Source organism: Capsicum annuum, chromosome 6 (genome assembly GCF_002878395.1).
Source record: "Capsicum annuum cultivar UCD-10X-F1 chromosome 6, UCD10Xv1.1, whole genome shotgun sequence".
Classification (NCBI taxonomy): Eukaryota; Viridiplantae; Streptophyta; class Magnoliopsida; order Solanales; family Solanaceae; genus Capsicum; species Capsicum annuum.
The window spans coordinates 151,878,845-151,900,893 of record NC_061116.1 but is presented as its reverse complement, the minus strand read 5'-3'; the positions used below and the strand labels follow the sequence as shown (position 1 = coordinate 151,900,893).

General features: G+C 34.7%; 2 protein-coding genes across 2 annotated transcripts; one reads left to right on the top strand and one right to left on the bottom strand.

The window, feature by feature from the left end:
• The first annotated feature begins 339 nt into the window (after positions 1-339).
• LOC124899532 lies at positions 340-3,761 on the top strand. The gene is made up of 2 exons (XM_047414439.1): positions 340-561; positions 3,468-3,761. Exons 1-2 carry the CDS (start codon positions 340-342, stop codon positions 3,759-3,761), a joined length of 516 nt encoding a protein of 171 aa, XP_047270395.1.
• A 3,654-nt stretch (positions 3,762-7,415) lies between these two features.
• On the bottom strand, positions 7,416-12,281 carry LOC107873244 (mini-chromosome maintenance complex-binding protein). The gene is made up of 14 exons (XM_016720009.2): positions 11,979-12,281; positions 11,750-11,863; positions 11,528-11,641; positions 10,657-10,788; positions 10,494-10,538; positions 10,173-10,292; positions 9,928-10,086; positions 9,254-9,328; positions 8,921-9,034; positions 8,619-8,821; positions 8,396-8,531; positions 8,052-8,279; positions 7,762-7,829; positions 7,416-7,684 (listed from the first exon to the last, which is right to left on the bottom strand). The coding sequence occupies exons 1-14, from the start codon at positions 12,144-12,146 to the stop codon at positions 7,561-7,563; spliced, it is 1,800 nt and encodes a 599-aa protein (XP_016575495.1). The 5' UTR covers positions 12,147-12,281; the 3' UTR covers positions 7,416-7,560.
• Between the last annotated feature and the right edge of the window lie 9,768 nt (positions 12,282-22,049).

Genomic DNA, 22,049 nt, shown 5'->3' with positions numbered 1-22,049 from the left:
GTACTAGGCATAAATATTATCTTGAATAAATTTTTGTTTGAAAATGTTTTTGATACCAAGTTCTCCGGTACAGTACCCTTCATGAACAATAACTGGCCCGAGGACTTTGAAGTGGGCCTTGAGAAAGCCAAAAAGTTCTTATTTGATTCGGACTCTGTGTCAACCAACTTTGGTCCCTTAACCCCCTGTTTCAAATATCACATTATGGCCCATATTGTTTCCACCACTCTGATTCCTAGAAAGGGATATCTAAGCAACATCACTTGTCGTGATGTCTTTGTGCTATACTTTCTGGTCAAGAAGATCAAAATAAATTGGGAAACTTGGATTCGGGAATACATGCTTGAGAGAACAAGAAAAGCCAATGCCTTGGCTAGTTTACTATACGGATTGCTTATCACCTGGATCCTCTTGTTCTACTGCATCGATCTCACTGCCTACCTTTCTGTAGAAGTGGTTGCAACTTATGATTCTAGAACCTTCAGTAGCATGGAATATGTCCTGGTGGAAAATGAGTGGTGCAGGAAAGAATCTGGCCATGCAAAAGTCGAGCCTCCAAAGGTAAGTAAGTCTATTTCTAACCCTTTGTCTCTTTGATGAAGGAACTTGAAGAATTTAGGCAGCGGTTCAAAACTATCGAGGAAGGTATCATGCAACTCTAAGAGTCTACTGCCAAGCTCTTGGACCTTGGGAAAACTACAAGCTCCGACATAAGTGTGGTTCGGATGGGGGTTGATGAGCTCAAACAAGGAGTGAAGTTGTTCTCTCGAGTTCTCTCTAGCATGGACTCTTTGAAATCCCAGGTCTCTTCCTCAAATGATTATCTGACTGTCTGTGTTCAAAATTCCCACTCTTTCTTTGTTAAAACATTGAAAAATCTTATGGAAAGGTCTATCACAGTATGCATAACACTCTTACCTACATTCTGGCAAAACGGTGAATGGTGAACGATAAATTATGAACTTCTCTTTCAAACTATCCCTTATACTTTTGGGTTGTAAAGATGATTTTTACTATCTGACAATTTCATTTGCTATGCTTAGTTATAACTATCCATTGTTATCTACTGTCTCTCTATATATGGATTGTGTGATGCATATATGTGCTTAGTTATATGCTCTGTCTATATGTACTATTCTCTTTCTTTTGCTTGTCATTCTTTTTTATTATGCCAAAAGGAGAGAAAGACAAGAAGGGAAGCACTTATCAGGACACTTATCAGTCAGGAGAAAGTCGACTGTCGACTTTCAAAATCGACTGTCAATTTAACATTCTTAATCAGCAAAAATGCTCATAAGTCAAGAAAGAGAAAGTCAACTGATGCTTACAAAGTCAGGGGGAGCAAGATGACTAACAGGGAATTCAACTGATGTTTACTCATGCTCATGTTTGTCATTATCAAAAAGGGAAAGATTGTTAGCCTCCAAAGTTTATATTTTAATAATGACAAACTAACAAGTGGTCCTTCTAGGACATTAAAGACCATTAATGAAGGAAGCCAGTTCTATAAAAGGAAGGACATTCAATCGCAAAAAGATTATGACATTCTAACAAGCATGGCAGATAAATCAAATATGTTGAAAGAAAGGAAAGAAGAATCATCATCTCAGAATCACGGTAGAACAGGAATCACGGCAGAACAAGATTAATCAAAAAACCAATCGAGAACTAAACAAAAGAAGAAAGTACGCAATCATCACATAAGACATCCAGACTAAAAAACAGGAAAGATCACGGACATATCTGATATGGACGTGATCCAAAGCCATATATGGACATATCAAATGACTATATTCCTCAATCAAGGAATCAATCTAAGTCCTTGATTGAGAAGAAATCTCTTGGGTTTCCTTATGAAGAATAGCATCCAAAGACTATAAAAGAAGAAGATCAAAGACAGACATTCTTTACGCAACTTCAAGGAGAAAATTCAAAGTGTCTCATTCTTAGTCTTACAAAGCTCTATAACGTTTGTTTACAGTTGTTATATAAAGAGTACGGTCGATTCATCTTTCTAACATCAACTGAAGCTATGTCACAAGATCTGAAGAGCAAAATAAGTCTTCAGAACTTGTTTTCTATCATTGTACTCGAACCAAACCTTCAACGATATAAAGGAAATTTGAAACCCAAGGGGACTGGACGTAGACAATGGATTAGTGTGCCGAACCAGGATAAAACTTTTTGTTATTTACTTTATGCTTTATTATTTACATGCTTAACTGGTTAACTTTAATTTGGTTGTAAAGTGTTTTGATCTGCAGGAGAGTCGACTGTGAGGAGTCAGTAGTTGACTCACAGAGGAAAATTTCAATTCACCCCCCTTGAATTTTAATTTATACATGATATTTTATTTTTATAAGTGGTCATCTGTCCTTTGAACGTTGTATTTTTAATTTTTTGCCTCTTTTATCTCTAACATTCCCTCTCTTAAAACATCTCTTTTGATGGAATATCATCAACACCGGCAGTCTTGTAACGCCGATGACAAATTAGTTCCCGTCCCTCTCTCTCTCCCTTCTGTCTCTACCTCTTTCTCTCTTTTTATTTTTTCCTTTCTTCTGTCCCTTTTCTCTTTTCACTTCACGCCAGTGAGCTAGCGCTGCTGCTGGATTTTGGTGATAGTAAGTCAGTGAGCAGTTTCAGACACCAGTGAGTTTCAAAAAATAGTTTTTTTTTCCACTAAGATCGGTGACTCCCAGACCAGATTCTATCTGGCGATTGGTCAGTGAAGCTCCGGTGATGATATTTTTGGTGACTAATTTCTACACCAACCTTTTTTGAATTCCAACGAAACAAGCAAGAGAAGAGCACTTGATCTCCAAATGTATCTAGATGGCTTCTAATATTTCATCTTTATTTTATAGCACTATTTCTTGGCTTCCATTTTTTTTACTTGCTTGGGACTGTCTACTACCTTATTTTCCCTCTTGTACGGGTGTTTGTTGATTGTTGTTTGGGGTACTTGGCTTTATTGTGTGTTTGCATGTATCTGCTGATTCTTTCTCTATTTCTTTCTGAGTAGTGGCTTGGGTAGTGGATGGAAGAATAGGGTTATGTCCTATGGGGTTGTGGTTAGGGTCTGGTGTAGGGTCATATTTAGGTACGAGGGTAGGGGTAGGAGAGGTTAGCGTGAGGTGAGAGATGATACGTTGAGGGTAGGGTCTTAGAACATAGGGACCCTTTTGGGTAAGTCCATAGAGCTCGTGAAGATTCTTAGAAAGAGAAGGATCAATATTGTGTATGTCCAAGAGACCAAGTAGGTAGGTTCCAAGGCTAGGGATGTGGATGTGTATAAGTTGTGGTACTGAGGAAGTGAGAGGCGTAGGAATAAGGTAGGCATCCTAGTAGACCAAGATCTTATGGAGCAGGTAGTGGAGGTTAAGAGGGTTAGTGATAGGTTGATGACTATTAAGTTGGTCATGGGGGTGTTTAATCTGAACATTTATAGCACCTATACGCTGCAGATGGGCTTGGCTAAGGAGGAAAATAAAAGATTTTGGGAGGTTTTCGACGAGGTAGTGAGAGGTATGCCTAGTTTTGAGAAGATCTTCATTAGAGGGGACTTCAATGGGCACATCGGGTCATTAGCGAGAGGTTATGACAATGTGTATGGAGGATTTAGTTTCAGGGATAGGAATGAAGAGAGTGCTGCTTTTCTAGACTTTACGAGGGCGTTTGGGTTGGTGGTAGTGAATTTGAACTTTCTGAAAAAGGAGGAACACCTGATTACCTTTCTAAGTGCGGTTTCCAAAACTTAGATTAACTTTTAGCTGCTTAGGAAAGGGGATAAAGGGATGTGTAAGGACTGTAAGGTCATTCCTGGGAAAACCTTTTGACCTGGCATAGGCTTTTGGTGATGGGCTAGGACATCAAGAAAAGCAAGAGGAGGAAGGGTGGGGAGGGTCAACCCAGGATTAAGTAGGGTAGCTTAATTCCATTTAGTGCTCTAGAGATGAGTGAGAAGTTGGCGACAATAAGGGTGTGGGAGTGTAGGGAGATGTGGATAGTATGTGGGATAGGGTAACCAGTTGCATTAAGGAGACAGTTAGGAAGACATTGGGTGTCTCGATGGGCTGGTCTGGCCAGCACCGAGGGGACTAGTGGTTGAACAGAGATGTTAAAAAGAAGGTGGAGGCTAAGAAAGTGGTGTATGCTAAGTTGGTGAGAGTGAGGATGAAGAAGAGAAGCAGACGAATAGGGAGAAGTACAAGGTAGCTAGGAAGGAAGTTAAGCTTGCAGTTATGGTAGCTAAGACTGCAGCTTTTGAGAGCTTGTATGTAGGATTAGAGGAGAGAGGTTGAGAGAAGAGGTTGTATAGGCTGGCTAAGGCTAGGGAGCGGAAGGCCCATGATCTTGACCAAGTGAAGTGCATCAAGGGAAAGGATGACAAAGTATTTGAAGATGACGTACACATTAAGAGAAGGTGGTAGTCGTATTACCATAGAATTTTGAATGGCGAGGGGGACAAGGACATTGCGTTAGGGGAACTGGAGCACTCAGAGGGATGTCGTGATTTCCGATATTATAGATGTATATAGGCTGAGGAGGTCTTTGAGGCAACCCGTAGGATGCGTAAGGGTAGGGCGACGGGGCCGAACGAGATCCCGGTGGAGTTATGGAAATATATGGGCAAGGCGGGTTTGAGGTGGATGACCGAATTATTTATTGGCATTTTCAGGACTGAGAAGATGCTCGAGGCTTGGAGATGGAGTACGATGATCCCTTTTTATAAGAACAAGGGTGACATTCAGGGTTGCAACAACTACAGGGGCATTAAGTTGTTGAGTCACACTATGAAGATTTGGGAGAGGGTGGTCGAGCGGAGGTTGAGGAGGATCATGTCTATTTCAGAGAATCAGTTCGTATTTATGAATGGTCGCTCGACGACAGAGGCAATTCACCTTGTACGGAGACTAGTGTAGATGTATAAGGAGAGCAAGAGAGACTTACACATAGTGTTCATTGACCTGGAGAAGGCATACGATAAAGTTCCTAGGGAGGTTCTTTGGAGATACTTGGAGGCTAGAGGGGTCTCGGTGGCGTACATCATCAATTAAGGACAAGTATGATTGAGTGAAGACTCATGTGAGGACAGTGGAAAGGGATTCAAAGCATTTTCTTTTTTTGAAGGGTTGCACTAGGTATTAACTCTTAGTCCATTTCTTTTCACCTTAGTGATGGATGTTTTGACGCGGCATATTCAAGGAGAGGTGCCTTGGTGTATGCTTTTCACGGATGATGTAGTTTTGATTGATGATACCCGAAAAGGTGTTAATAATAATTTGGAGGCTTGGAGACAAACCCTGGAGTCTAAAGGGTTCAGGTTGAGTAGGACCAAGACGGGGTATGTGGAATGCAAGTTCAGTGACACGAATCATGAGGATAAGGTGGTATTAAAGTTAGATTCTCAAGTTGTTTGTAAGAGAGATAGTTTTAAGTATTTTGGGTCTATGATTCAGGATAATAGAGAGATTGATGAGGATGTCACGCACCGTATAGGGGAGGGGTGGATGAAATAAAGGCTCACCTCGAGAGTTTTGTTTGATAAGAAGGTGCTGCCCAAGCTTAAATGCAGATTCTATAGAGTAGCAGTCCATCCGACTATGATGTATGGAGCGGAGTGTTGGCCAGTCAAGAACTCCCACATCCAAAAGTTGAAGGTGATAGAAATAAGAATGTTGTGGTGGAGGTGTGGACTTACTAGGGGAGATAGGATTAGGAATGAGACTATTCAGACGATGGTGGGGGGTGGCCTTGATGTAGGACAAGATGCAAGAAGTGAGGTTGAGATGGTTTGTCTATATGATGACGAGGGGCACGGATGCCCCAGTTCAGAGGTGTGAGAGATTAACCTTAAATGGTTTCAGGCAAGCAGAGGTAGACCGAAAAAGTACTGGGGATGTGATTAAACATGACATGGAGCAGTTACAGTTTACTTCAGACATGACCCTAGTTAGAAAGGTATGGAGAACGCAGATTAGGGTAGACGGTTAGTGTGAGTGGGTGAGTCATAGCTTGTAGTTAGCGTGCTTTGGGGTAATATTGCTAGTAGTAGTCGTCGGACTTTGCACATAGGGTGTAATCTCTAAGTAGGAGGGTTGGGAGAGGGGGAGAGGGGGAGGGGGGGGCTTGCAATTTGTTAGTATATATTACTGCTTTGTAGGTGTCGTATTTCTGTTATTTCATCTTGTTTCATGTTTTATCACGACTTTATTTATTATTCTTTCTGTCTTGAGCCGGGGATCTATCAGAAATAGCCTCTCTACTTTTTCAGAGATGGTGCTATAAACTACGTACATTTTACCCTCCCTAGACCCCACTAGGTGGGAATACACTGGGTATTGTTGTTTTTGTTTGCAATGGTCATCTGTCCCGAGCTTGCTGGCTTCACAGGGGGTTGTGGTCGAACCAGATTTAAGTAACAAATAATTAATAAAACAAAGGATTAGTCATATGATCCAATAAATGTCCTCTACTATTTTTATTCTCCTTTTTAAACTTCTTTTTAACAGCTTCACAACCACAACAGTCTAGAACCAGTAGTAATGTTAGAACCATCAAGAGGCTCGTTAAACAAAACATAACCAACTTCTAATTATTTAAAGAAAATCGAACGTTTCTTTAACCAACATTTAAAATTGTTTCCTTCAAATGACTCAAGTTTTGAAAAATTAGGTAAAGTTTTGTTAAAAGAAAGTCATTTATCAATATTGTATCCAAAATCGCTTTCAATTGTTAAAAACAATACTATAATATTGAACTTGACAAACCACTATCTTGAAAGTGATTTCAACCCAACTCTGATGCATATCATTGTAGCCGATTGCTTCCCAAGGTTTCACGATACTTTCAAACACCTGCACATTGTGGCTTAAAGTTTGGAGATTGCCCAAACCAATTGTCGAAAACATTTCTTTAGGAGGAAAACAAGGGGAAGGTGATTTCTTTTCTTTATATAGGGTATTGCTAGAGTTGTTAGACGGAGAGTTAATATGAGAAACGTACTCTTTATATAGGATAATGCTAGAGTTGTTACAAAGATAGCTAATATGAGACGTAGATTAGAGAATACACGTAGCATTAATGGCAATAAAGAACCATTACTTCACCAGTTCACAGTTACGAATTTCAAATTAGGAAGAAGATGCTCATCTACTTTGTAAGTAGAAGTTTTTATGTACATTACACACTACATTAAGATAGAATTAATTCCAGAAAATATATTTGAAGTTTAAGCTATAATTGAAGTTTCAGTTTGGGAACCAGAAAATTTCCAGTTCCGAGCTGCTCAGAATGCTCAAGGAAACTGAACTACTTTATTAAAGTCAACTCCAATTATAGGTCGGTTAAACCACTCAGGTAAAGAACTTGTGCTAAGTGCAGCTCAAACACGATTCTATGGATTTGATAGGTTACCACTAAAAACAGAAAATTTATATTGATAAGAGTATATAACATGTCCTTAATTAGAGAAATTCAAAGCAGAACAACAGTCCACTCGACCAACAGAACTTGTAGGAATAGGCACAACATTTTATACATAGTAAAGAAACTGCTTTACAGACTGCCCTGTAATCGCTCCTTCCGGAGGCGCTCTAATTCATTAGCCATCTTCCAATGTTCAAGTGTTAGAGAGGTTTCACCAAAACTTAAAGATACAAGACGACCCATTGTCAGCAACCTGCAGCACAAAAACACCACTTCAATACAACCTGTTGCATGAATCACCAAATAAACACAACAAATAGTGCAACTGACCTGCTAAAATCTAGGCTACTTAAGCTTCTATCTGCTTGCCTCGCAGCTACTAAGTCATCTTCTAACACCTGTGCTAGGGCAATCAATATATTAGTCTAAACAACTGGAGAAGGTTTATGATTACCACTTTGGATCACAAACAATAAGCTAGAATTTGAATGAAAAACAAATATTAATACCAATCAAAGGTGACCATTTTATTGTGGCTCCACATTTGGGAGTTCCAAAGTATTTAAACTTTTCTTCTGACTTCAAACCATGAAAGGCAGATGTCAATCATAAACTCTTACCTTCTGCATCTCTTTCTCAATAGTGTGTGACAATGATCTCATAGTAGCCAGGTACCATCTCCAGGATCGCAGAACTTCTGTCTCAACATCTTGAGCAGCATCTACTGACACTGGACATAAAGGTAAAACCAAATCTGCTGGTAGTATATTGGATTTTCCCTCAGAAAGAACAAGCAACTGAATGTCTGCGGGCATGTCCATCTTATAATAAGTGAAGTCATATTCAACCTATAAAAAGAAAAGATAAACTACATAAAAGATATAAAGCTTTTGCATATGCTACTGTCTGGAGTACTTCAACAAGAGAGTAGATATTTGCAAGCTCATCAATCCATTCTTATTACCTTTTGCAATTCCAACAAGTTTCTCAGGACTCTTGCATTCTCAACCCCAGTAGAATTAAGTGTCCCTGCTTGTAATTGTGTCTCATCAATAGTTAAATGAGAGCCTTCAGCAAGCTGCAGTATCCCTGAAGCCAGCCTGAAGCATTCATCGCGAAGTCAAGCAAATGACCAGTGACACTCAACATAAAAATCAGACTGGTTTGTCATATTGAACTGCATGTACCTGTTAGTTTGATAATCTTTTTTGGGGACAAGAGAAACTTTGTTAAGGTAATCCACTGATAAAGGTATACAATGTGTGAACGGTAGAAGGTTCTTGAGTGCAAGATTAAGACGATGACCAAAAACAGACAGAGTTTCCTTGTTAAAACATGTTAGGTTCAAGGAGAGCTTTCCAACAGCTATTGAATCCACTCTAGCATGCACCTGAAGATAAAAAGAGAAGGTACTTGATATCAGTAGCTCACATATTTGAAGTCTCAAATCTATACAGCTACACGTAAGAAGAATGAGTGATTTTCATGCCTTAGACAACATATGCAGTAACATTAAATTAGCTGCAACACCATCATTTCCTAGGATAGACGTCAGATGCCCTAATAGAGCTTCCCTTATTGATTTCACCAGGTGGGATTTAAGCTGCAACAATCATAACAAGAACAAGGATCATTAATCGCAAAAGCAACAGTAATTAGTTTACAATGCAAGAATATTTTATACTCACAAACCACAGCAGCATTATTTCCTGCATACTGTCAAAACCTCCCTCTCCTAAGTCCTATCCTACCCCCCCCCCCCCCCCAAAAGGATCAGAATAACTAGGCAAAGATAACAAGATCTTGCAATTCAACTACATACCTCGAATGTGGGTGAACCTGAAATAAAGTCTTGAGTGGCAAGCTTCCTGTGAACAAGGCAATGGAGTCGAGGTACCTGAAACAGAGAAGCCTCTTAAAATACATCTATTAACACGTGGTGGAAACTTGCACACGGAATACATTCACATTAAAGTGTTTAAACCAAAGAAAGACTAAAAGGGAAATAACAGCAGAAAGACCAGTCGGGGAAGAAAATACTAATAAAGCTAAACCAAATATGGTGTACTTGGAGACTTGAATGCTTTTATATCACTGGCTTATCAATAAAACCATTCTGAACAGTTGATTTAGCTCCTACTAGAAGTCAATTTATACTTGGGCTTTATCTTAAACCACTGTGGCCATCAAATGATTTAATAGATGCAGATATCAGGAGAAAATAGTGGCTTCGATCGCACAGAAAAATACTGTATCCTGGTTTCTGTCATTGTATGTGCTATAGAATAGAGTGAATTATAAAACTGTGATGTTCCCTTTTACTTTATTCCAGGAAACAGAACTGTCATACTACCATTCCATAATTATGTATCAAAGCCAGTGGTGACAGATAATGATTTAAGTCCACAATTCTGCCTGAATCACTTCAACACCCTAAAACACAGTCCATATGACTAAAGAAAGCCTCAACAAATAAAAGCATTTTAAGAATAATACCCTGCTTGGAGGCATCTGAGTCAGTGTATCATCACACAAACTGCTCTCCAAATCATTGGTATCATTTTTGTCTACTGGAAACTCCGGATCAAATGTGAAGACACCAATGAACTCAAAAACATCATTTAGCTTCAAATTAGATTCAGGAGAATCATATATCTGTAAGATAACAAATGTAGCAGAACAATCTTAGAGGATAAGGTGCATAAACAAACTTAAGCTTGAACTAGCAACTCAAGATTTACCTTCACAAGACAGGGAAAAGAAGTTCTATCAAAATATGGAAGCACACTCGTAGAGGAGTCAATGTCCTCATTTAGAGTGTCCCCTGTATTTGATGAATTGGAAGCGATTCCACCCTCACGCTGTTGTGTTAACAAAAAAGTCGAGAACCTTAATCAGATGTTGATGGACAACAATTTGATAAAAAGACAGAAAATGCAACCTCTGATAACAACCAACGAGAGTGGAAGTATACATTTACAATTTTCAAGTCAAGGACAGCAAGCGATTGGTAGATGAACAGAGTAACTCATAGAAGTAATAATAAACTCAGTGTGACATACCATCTTTTTGTTGGATGTGCAGGCATGAACCTCCTCATCTGTGACCTATCAATTAACAAATCATTGAAATGCCTTGAGTGCATATGCCAATTTGTTAGCTAGTTGATTAAAATACTAGCAAAAAGTAAACTTTAACACATCCAGACAAAGAAATGGAACATACTTGCATATCAATGTCATTTATTGCTGTATCATCCTCCCTGTGGCGCTTCTCCCTTTGCAGAGGTGAAGAAATGGAGCTCGGATTGAACAAGGATTCAGAAGAATGTTCAATCCATGAATTCTGCCCTGGAACCTAAAGCAACACAAGAAACTGAATAACAATTGTGTTTCTCAAGAACCATAAGAGAAGTGAAAACGGGTTTATTTCTTCTTCCTTTATAACAAGGTAAGGTAAAATTTCATTATAAATAGTACCAAGAGGATACTTGGAAGTACACTACAATAACATACCAAGTATAATCCGACAAGTGGGATACGGGGAGGTAAGAGTGAAGACTTAAGAGTGTACGCAACCTTAACCCTATACTATTTCTAATACCCTCGGCTGTACTGAGAAGTACACTGGCTAGTAAAAGCGTTATAGTATTACCATCTTCCACCATAATCCAAAAAATCAAAAATACGATCTTCATCATCTATAGAACTGCTATTACACCAAAAATGTAGATGTTGAAGACATGTTTTCATAAAAGAAAATTTTGCTTTGTTTCGTCAAATCATCTCTTAATTTCTTCCAATCAGATGATTCACGTGATACATAACGGGGATACAAATGTCAACATGAGTTTCAATTGTTTCTATTCTCCAATTTAAGAAAATTATAGAAAAAGAGGTCTAATTGAAAGAATAACTAAAACAATGAAAGAAAACAACACTATAATAAAGAGATGATAACTCCTACTAAGAATCAAAATTAGGAAATTTCATCCTACCTATGAATTATAAATATCGTTTTAATAAATTCCCTAAAAACAGGTTACCAATTCAATTTAAGAAAGCATAACATAGTAGTAAGGGTTTTCAGAACTCACAGGAACACAGTAAAGTAAACGCCGCTCCCACACTCGCATGTCAGGTGAAGAATCCACAGCCATAGGGAATTGAGAAAAGTCAGCAAACTTGTTCGTTCTCCAAGTTTCTCCCTCCTGAATCAGAACATAAAAAATATATTAAACTGTTAGACAAAAATAATTGAATAAAGAAAAGACAAGTACTGTGTAAGTGAGAAAGAAGGCACAAAAATGATAGTGTACCTTATATGCTCCAACATAGAATTCATTACCCAGCATATCTTGTATCATACCCCAAAATCGAACGAGAGTGTTAGGTTGCACCCATGTCATAGTAGAAGGATTCAGAAATGGTACCTATCCCGTCATAAGAAAAAGAAAAACAATCAGCTATAATTTAGAGTAAATGATCAAATTCGCAAGGTTTCTTTAAAAACTAAGGGGGGAAATGGGTGGTATTTCGGCACAAAACCTGTGACAGGCCACCATCATCAAAGAGGAACTGTCTGAAAAGATCAGTGGCGCCCCAGTCTTTGCCTTCGAATGTGGCTGGATCAGAGCCTGAAGCTACCGCCTTTTCAAATGTCAATCGGACGGCTCCCAGTGGATTCGCTAGGCAATCGTAAGGTAATCCCACCATTGTTGATTGTGTATTCAAAGGAAAGAGAGTTTAGGGTTGAATGAAAATGGCAGTTGCTGCTGGATTCCCTCGGACCCTGGTTCTTAGTAGATGCACATTTTCCCGCCAAGTTATGGAAGCTGATGGGTTTCCCGCCAATTCGACTTCTTGGGTTTAAGTCCAGTTATAAGTGAAAGGCCCGAGTTTTTTGACTGGACTCTGTTGGGCCCTTCTGTACTCCGGGCCAACCTAACATATATATACGCTCAAAACATCACAAATCCGTAAAGCTTAGACCATAATTACAAGGCCATGGTTGTCCTCCTTCTTTCTCCTCTCTCACATCTCTCTCACCTCCCTCCTCATTCTCTGTCCCATTTTCTCACCTCCGTCTATCCCCCTTCCCTTTATCTTGTTGTCCTCTCTCTCTGCTTTTTTTTTTTATATATATAATTTAGGAATTATATATTTATTTATATATTCTGCAAAATGTATATGTACAAATTCAATATATATTCTACAAACGATTATATACATATATATACAATTGACAACTTATACATATACGACTTATACAATTGACATATATGACTTATATAATTGACATATACATATATATTAAGATGTACAATTAATATACAACGTATACATATACGAATATAATTGAAGCATATATGAATATTGAATTGATATACAACTAATACATATACGAATATTAATTGAAACATACACAAATGTTGAATTGATATACAACTCGTACATATATGAATATACAATTGAAGCATATACAAATACAGTTGAATTAATATACAACTAATATATATACGAATATTGATTGAAACGTATATAAATATTGTATTAGACAATTCCATTAGCAGTGTATATTATATTACACTAATTCTCCAATTAGTGAAATTACATAAATTTTCCAATAATGTGCATATTATATTAAATAATTCCACTAAACATATGAGAGAGGGGAGAGGGGGGGGGGGGGGGAGAAGGGGGAGATATGGTTAAACTTAGTTATAGATAACTATAGATGATAATTATTGTAAACATTGACCATATAGGTAATTATGAGCTCATGTTTTTTATGTTATGTAATTTTTTCACACACATATATATATATTAGTCAATAATCATAGGAGTAGTAATTAGGGACAATTATGAAAAATGATTACTCAACCATCTTATTTTAAAATGTATAAACAACATAAATTCCAGAATTTATGTGCTTAATTACTCTACTTCCCGAATGTGTTTTCTCTTCCCCGGATTTGGAAAATACTTACACATGTCTGACGTACATTGCACATTACACTCCATGTATAAGGTTTAACCGTTATTCCTATATTTAAGAAAATTAGATCAGTCACCGTTATTATATAATGCAATTAACGACAATCATTAAATTAGTGATTAGTAGAACCTTAAAATCAGTAATAGTAATTCAAATAGAAAAAGTATTTCAAACATCACAATAATTTAGTTGATCGATCTTAGTATATCTCCCCCAACAATTCTTCCAGCATTAGTTCAAGATTCATTTTCCTACAACCTCTAACATCAATATGAACTTCACAATTTTGTTGAGGCATTCTGATATTTGCCAGTCAGAAATTATATATGAACGCTACAAAAGTGATGGTATTATTATTTCGGAAAGTATATCATTTTTTAGGTTGATCTCGACGATTGCATCAGAACTAGATATTGATGAATGTAGAAAAAATAGAGGTCAAGTGTGTCGTGAAAGACAATTCTTCATCAATTATTATAACGAACGATAATAGAGTGAGGCATATGTAGAGTTGAAGAAATTTCTTTCAGGATTTATTAATTATCCGTCGTGTATATCAACTCCTAATAAGTCAAAAAAAGAGTTAGAGTTTGATCGTGAAATTGGAGTTGTCCTTTGTATTGAAGGAACCAAAACTAACGCTCTTGCTCTTACCGTGTTGAAACTCAAAATCAGTATTCGTTATACCTACTAAAGTTTGAAGTGAAGAACTTCATTACTGATTGCAAGAATTCAAAAATACAGGTTGATCAACTTTATAAGGATAAAATAACTCTGGTTGTTGTAATGGTGAAATACGCATTAGTGAATATCTTTAATTTCATAACTAAACGATCTGATAGAGAAAGGTATGAAATGATATTTTTTACATAGGAATATTGTATAAGAATGTTATTTTGTAGTTGTTAATTAATTACAAAATAAGCAAACGTTTTTCGATAGTGTGTCCCATTAGAGAATTGATGCAATTATTTGATGAACTGTATATATTGAAATAATTGTGTTGAATTTTGTTATTAATCTTCCATAGATTATGTGATTGTGGAGGTGTAATCCATGATGTTTAATGAACCTCTTTGTTAAAGATGTTATTTATAAGAAAAAGTTAGAGATTATGTATGTGGACATTTATGAACCTAATTACAATTTTCTTATACATAGCAAAGTCTGATGAATGAACACTATAATTATTTGTGTGTATCCTTAGTTATGTATGTATAATGAACCTTATAATAAGTTGATCTTGTGAAATAATTTTCTTATACATCAAGAATTTATATAATTATTTACCTGGTAAAATACATGTATGCATTATACTTGCTTATACATAGACATGTTATGTATAGGAAGTTGTTAACGTTAATAGTTTTATTGAAAAATAAACCTGGATTATATATATATTTTTTGATACTATTTTTTGATTAAATCTTCTTCAGCTGTGTCCTTCACTATCATAATGAAGATTGCAAATGGATCCTCAAGGCATCTTCTTTGAATTAATCGAATATTTTTGTGATTCGGTAATTTGATTTCGAACATAATTGCTAAGTCAGTGATAGAATTCTTAAAAATTTAATTGCTATAAGAACTTTTGTGAGTGAATTTATCATTCCAAAGTTAGTAAATCACAAGTGAATATACACACTTGGAAATTTAATTGAAGAAATAAAGGTCGTTTATGTAGTTGATATTAACTACATAAAGGCATGACGAACTAAAGAGAGAGGAATAACAATGCTTAGAGGTGGTCCAACTGATGGATATCGAAATATATCGCGATACATTTATATGATAAATACAATGTATTCTGACTCTCACATTAGGATGCATAAGGCAGCGGATAATGAGTTCAAATATATGTTTATTGCATTGCATACCATGATAAATAGCTTTCCAATTTTGCAGACCCGTGATAGTGGTTGACGGTGCTCATTTAAGCAGATAATACAAAGGAACTTTTCTTTCAGTAAACACACTTTATGGTATAGGCATTAGTCCTACTTTTTTTCTTTGATTATAGTATTATAAATTATTCAATATATATATGCATATTATAAATTATTCAATATATATATGCAGACTATATGTTCTTATTTAAAATACATGTTATACATTCAAAAATTTATTTGGTCGTGATCTATTTTTTAATTTTATTTTTGATTAATTAGATTGTATTTTACCATTAGCTTACGGTGTGGTAGATTCTGGCAATGACTGTTCATGAACTTAGTTTTTCCAGCAGTTTAGGGATGTATTTGGCAAACGGAACAACATGTATGTTATATCGGGATCGCAATGAAAACATCATAAGAAGTTTGAGAGTTTTGTATCCTAATGTCCTGCACCTAGCATGTGTTTGGCACTTATGGAAGAACGTTTGTACTCATTTTAAGAAAAGCAAAGACAGACTTAGTGACCTTTATTATTCTATGGCTAAAGATTATAGAAAAAAAGGATTTTGATTACATTATGTCAAAGGTTGCTAAGGTTGATCATAGGGTTAAGGATTACCTAGAAGAAGTTGGTTATGAAAAATGGTCTCGATGTCATTCACCGGTAAATAAAGGTTGGATGATGACTTCTAATATTGTTGAATGTATTAATGGTTGCTTTATAGAGGCGCGTGAACTTCCTATTTTAAGATTTCTCAAAAAAGCAAGAATTTTGTTTGGGGCATGAAATTGTAAAACACAGAAAAATTACATCGTATACCAAAACAATATTAGGGAAAAAGTTTGAGGACATTCTGACTCTTAATGGTGCGAAAGCTTCGCAGATGATGGTATCACATAAAATATAGATGCAAGTATATTTTTTTCATTAGTAATTTTAATTTTATCATATGTATTGATGCATGTTTGTCTATCGGGTTAAGTAGCCGCAAGCTATATTTACTATGTATATGAATTCAGTAGAAGGTACATTGTCAATCTTGAACGTAGAACGTGCAACTATGGATGGTATCAAGATGATGAAATTCCTTGCCCTCACGCAATTGCAGTTTTGAAGAGTAGAAATATAGAAGATTTTGGTCCTTACTACTCGAATTACTACATGCCAAATTCTATTGTTAAGACGTATGATGTTTCAATAACTTCGAAGCCAGCCATGAAGGGTTGACATGTGCATAAATATGTTGAAGAGAAAGAAGTATTACCGCTAAAATATAGAAAACCGCCAGAAAGGTCAAAAAAGGGGAAGCATAAGATGTCGCGCCCCATTTTTCTCACGAAAAGCAGGATTTAACGTGACAACTCTTTTTGAAAAGTGTTTAAGAGAGAAGACTCACCACCTAACGAATTAAGGTGCATTAGGGCACCATTCTAGGTTGACAGCGAACTGGTTTTGTTATTTAGTCTAGTTCACTAGAAATTTGCATAAGGGTTCAAATTACCTTGAAAGAAAGGTGTTAGGCACCTTTCGAGGTCCACAAAGGTGGTTTCTGACCGAATTCGTATTTTACGTGGGGATTCTATGTGATAAAATAAAGATCACTAAATTTTATTAACTTAATGTTACTAATTGATGATAATAATAAATAAAACTTTCAACATGTGTACATATCATACAAAGAATAAAAATACAAGAGATATGAGACTGACTTTTTGCAACATGCAAATACTAAGCAAAAAATACCATAATTCGGATAATCTTCATCTTCCTCGGATTACGAACTCTAGCTAGCTTCTTTTCTTTTTAGCATGAGGACAAAATTGGAGGATGATAAACTATAAATTGAACTTACGTCAAAGCAAGGAGAAACTATAAGTGATGCAAAACTTGTTAGTAATATATGTGTCACCTCAATTTTGGTGACGAATTAATGTAAGGGATTAATAAAAGTAAATAAGTAATTCAATAATACATACATAAAATAAAAAGAATTAGAGAGAATGTGAGTGGGATCAGGGCATGACAAGGCTAAAATGGGTCCAATGCGATGTTACTCCCTTTGTTTTAATTTTTATGATAGACTCTCTTAACGCCTTAAGACAAGACGAAAGAGTTTGTAAGAAACTTATTTAAGAGTACCAAACAAAATATTTTAACACTTAAAAAGTCATGTAAAGTGGAAAATATATAGGTACAATATATAAATTGTATCAAAGCATGTTGCTAATTTAGTATAGTAATAAAAGTTGTTAAGTCTTTGAGACTTTTAAAAGAGTGACATATGAAATCAGAAAAGAAGGGAGTAACGAGGTTCTTTATATTTTAATAAAGCTATATGTGCTTCATACGAGAATCAGCTATTGCCTGTCTTTTTATAATCATTTCCTAAGTGTACTTGACCCCCGATGGGGTGACGACTCCATTTGAGTTTTTTTTCTATGCGTTAGCTCCTTTACCCTCATGGTTGGCCTCCAAGTAACGACATTTTTATTGTAGTATAAATGCAAATAATATTTCAAGTGGTGAGAGTATATCGTTTTTAATATTTAATTAATCAATTGAGAAAAAATACGATACTATTGTTAGCTACCCAAACACAGTCTACTCCACAAATGGTAGATATTAAATTCAAGTGAAGTCCACATATTAATCATCTACTAAGATTCAAGTAAACAAACTAGTAGCAAACAGAAGTATACATGTAATCTAATCAAACTTATCAATTTCTTCACTGTATGAGGATAAACATTAACAATTTGACCTTGAAATTAAGGAAATCATATAGTCGCAGGAGATTTCCTTTGAACACTACAATAATTATACTAATTAGATCTTTTAAATGAAGACATTAACTGTAGATTAAGAAATCATAAGTCAAACATGTTTTAATATTGTAAACGACATTACGTACAGCCACAAAAACATATGGGACAAAATAATCAACATCGTTTAAGATAAAATATACTGATATAATGAGATAATAACAAGTTTAGGAAAATGCTTTCAAACAAAGTACATAAAATAAAATCAAACTTCATAATGCACCATGATTGAAGGTAAAAAGGAAGAGAGAAAGAAAAAGAATGAACCTTTTTAGTGAAGAATTCTTTCCCTGGAAGAACATAGTAGGAATCCAAACCATTTGCTATAATCATCTACGATCAAGACCAATATCGAAAACCTCAAGACGAACTCAAATAACATTGCTGGAAACTCAAAAATATCAAACCAAAATAGAAGTAGCTAAAGTCATTGTTTTAATGACATTTTATGAAGAAATAAAAGGCTGTTATGAAATGGTTAATGGTTTCCTGGTGTCTAGGACCAGTAATTTGTATGATGGAAAACATTTGATTTAAGAGAATATTTTCATGGTGAAAAAGCAAATTGTATAAAGTGAGGAAATTTAACATGGTGATGGCAGCGGAACGATGTTGAACGGGTGGTGTTTGCCGTTTGGTGAGAGATGACTGATCTTGTTATGATAGATATGTATGATTACTGAGAGTGGACATAAGAGAGAGAGATCTCCCCTTTTTATAGTCATACCGCGTCCCAGTATATTGAAGTGGGAGAGGGAAAAATAAACGTTAGGAGAAGGAATTAAAGATGGAAAAGAATGATTTGTGGGAAGAATAATATTTTCTTTCCAAAGGAAATAAATTTTTGTTTTGATTATGGAAATATTAATGTGAGGAAGTTGAAAAGAAAAAAAAAGATTTGAGAAGATTTTTCAAAAATAGTAATATTCTTCTATGTAAAGAAAATATTTTAAGAGGATATGGAAAGATTTTAATAAATTTGACTTTTGAACTTGTTTAGGACTAAATAAATTTCTTTCAAGAAATAAAAATGAATAAATACTAAATTACTAAGTGAAGAAAAATAACACTAAATTATTAAATCAATCATTATTTTTATAGTGCAAAAATAATTTACAATAAAAGAATAATAACTCTTATATATTTTATCAAATACTTATAAAATAAACAAAATGAGAAATAAAAAAAATAATTAAACCAAATTTTGCAAATGAATAATATTATATAATAAATATAAAAATAATTAAAAAATAATAGTAATAATAATGATGATGATGATAATAATGATAATAATAATAATATTTAAATAATGTACATAGTATCTAAAATCACAATTTTGATACAAAGAGGTTAAAAATATCGATTTTGGTCTCCCGAGCAAAATAGACATTCGAGTGAAAAATGATGAATGGGAGGGTCAAAATTGAGTGTTAACATAAGTAATCGAGTGAATCACTTGCATCAAGTTTAAACTGTTATGGTAAATGCAGTCGTGCAGGTCACAACAGATGCACATGTAATTTTTTTCAAAGCTTTTCGCTTTCATATGTTAGAAAATTCTTTAACTTTCATTAACCAGTTTTTATTATCATGTAATGAATCTGGAATATGTATGAACCAATTTGATTTAAAGTAAATACATTTTTACTTGTTAATGTTTTTGATTTTACATTCAAGTAAGATTACTGAGTTTTATAGTTATTTACTATATGAAATTCAATTTTGTTTAAGATTCTTGTAGTAATGCACATGTATACTAGATGGAACAACTTTTAATAATGCATGTGTTTTACTTATACAGATGGTATGTATATTTTGAATAATAAATCACTTTTATGATGTATTGAAAAAGGTTACTATCTTGAAAATATAAAAGCTAATACAATATACCTACATTCAGCCAAAAATGACTAATATGTAAGGTACATTTCTTTGTGTATTATATATCTATGTTCAAGTATAAGAAATACAAACTCATGTCTATTCATCTATAAATGTTGTAATCTAAATTACTTGATATATGTAACATCTATAAAATATGCAGGTAACTACAACCTTATATATAACATGCTAATGTATAAGGTTGCCATGCTAATGTATGAGATTAACTTATATGGGATGAATGGAATGCGAATGCAGGTAACTACAACCTTATACCTTCCACACATAACATGCGAATGTATGAGGTTAACATACTCAAGGTTGTCATGCATATGTATTGTTTCTAATATACATAGCATGCAATGTATTGTATAACTTACAGTTTTAACATGATTTAGTTAAATAACATTATAAGTCGATGTATATAAGATAGAAATGTAATATATCGTATATGATATGTATTTTGCAAATTCATTGCACATATCTTTTATACTTAGCAAGTTTAGGAAGATTATAAACACATTATACATTGCAAACATTTATTTTCCATCATAACTTAAAAAATTCATAAAATATGGTTATATAACCACATTTTTAACATAGTTATTTATATGTTTAGTTTTTGCTAACAAGACAAACTTATAGAACAAGAAGAAGAACAAAGTTACTTATCAAAGATAGTTAAACATCCTTACAAGATTTAAAAATAAAAAATACACATAAAAAAAAATATTCAAAGCTTAACAACTGCTACGTGTCTTTAACATCCATTTTAAAAATAAGGAAGTAACTATTTTCATGTAGAAGGTAAACATTCTGCACTATTCTAAATTAGCTATTGCTGCTTCATCAACTAGTTGTGCATATCTTGTCCTTGGTCTCGAAGGATCATCTTTGTCGCTTTTATATCCTTCACTGGCCTTGATCATTCAATAATTCCAAAGTAATGTAGCATAGCGTAATCGATGAGTTTGTGCATCAAACCCACCTAAAGGTACTATCAACTCTTCACTTAAGAATTCTGCATACCCGACTATAAAAATGCCACTATCTCTGAATTAATTTTTTTTTATTAGTTAACAAGACGTAAAAAAATTTCTAAATGATTATACATACATAAGTAATAGTAGCTGCACTTACAAACTAGTACACACTTGTTGGGTTATGTTTTCCACATACTCAACATCAAATGAGTGTTGATTGACAATCTGAGTGCGCTGACCCAATTTATCCTTGTATGTGTCCAAATTCGACGAGTCAGTCCATTCTATTTTTTTCAAAAAACCCACTATCAGACAAGTAAGTTGGCAACATCATTGGCAACTTTTGTATTTCAGGGGATTGGTCCCTATTCTGGATCCTGAAAAAGAGTCGTACACCCGTATGTCTTTTTTCTTCAGTACAATAACTGTCAATACCCAATAAAATTCTCTACCATAATTAATAGGAACGTACACTCATCAAGCATATGCCATGGCAAGCCCGCAAGAATACTGAGTTCATTAATTGTGTTGGTTATTGATTCCTCATTTTTTGCAACAATACATAATTCTGCCTAATCGTCCTACATAGAAGTCTAAATATTTGAAGCATTCGGATAATACCTACGGTATGTCTTCTCAATATATAATTTGAAGAAGCAATTTGTCATTGTGTATATGTTTTCTTGACCTAACTGCTGCTTCAACTTCTTTCTAAAATGGTAGAATATTAAGTCTATATGCTAAACATAATAACAAAAAAAATCAAAAAATTTTAGAAAGTATGAGAATAAATCAGTCAAAAATTAACCCAAACAAAATCTGTGTAGTTTGTTATCAAATATGGATTGATTTTTATTATACTAAAAAAAATATAAATAGATAAATAAATGTAATCATGCTTGTGTATATGATAATCATAATTATGTGTAAATTAAGTACTTAAAGTCCGAAATTTATAAGATAGAGTACTAATATGCAGTGTAATGTATAAGATAGCATTATACATTTGACTAAAGTCTGGAATTTACTCTAGCATTATAAG

Bases quoted from the DNA above. Each gene is read 5' to 3' on its own strand.
- LOC124899532 (XM_047414439.1), top strand. From the start codon at position 340: ATGCTTGAGAGAACAAGAAAAGCCAATGCCTTGGCTAGTTTACTATAC. The intron at 562-3,467 runs GTAAGTAAGTCT...TATACGCTGCAG, and splicing joins CAAAAGTCGAGCCTCCAAAG to ATGGGCTTGGCTAAGGAGGA.
- LOC107873244 (XM_016720009.2), bottom strand. From the start codon at position 12,146: ATGGTGGGATTACCTTACGATTGCCTAGCGAATCCACTGGGAGCCGTC. The intron at 10,539-10,656 runs GTATGTTCCATT...GTTAATTGATAG, and splicing joins TAAATGACATTGATATGCAA to GTCACAGATGAGGAGGTTCA. The intron at 9,035-9,253 runs GTATGTAGTTGA...TGATTGTTGCAG, and splicing joins CAGGTTCACCCACATTCGAG to CTTAAATCCCACCTGGTGAA.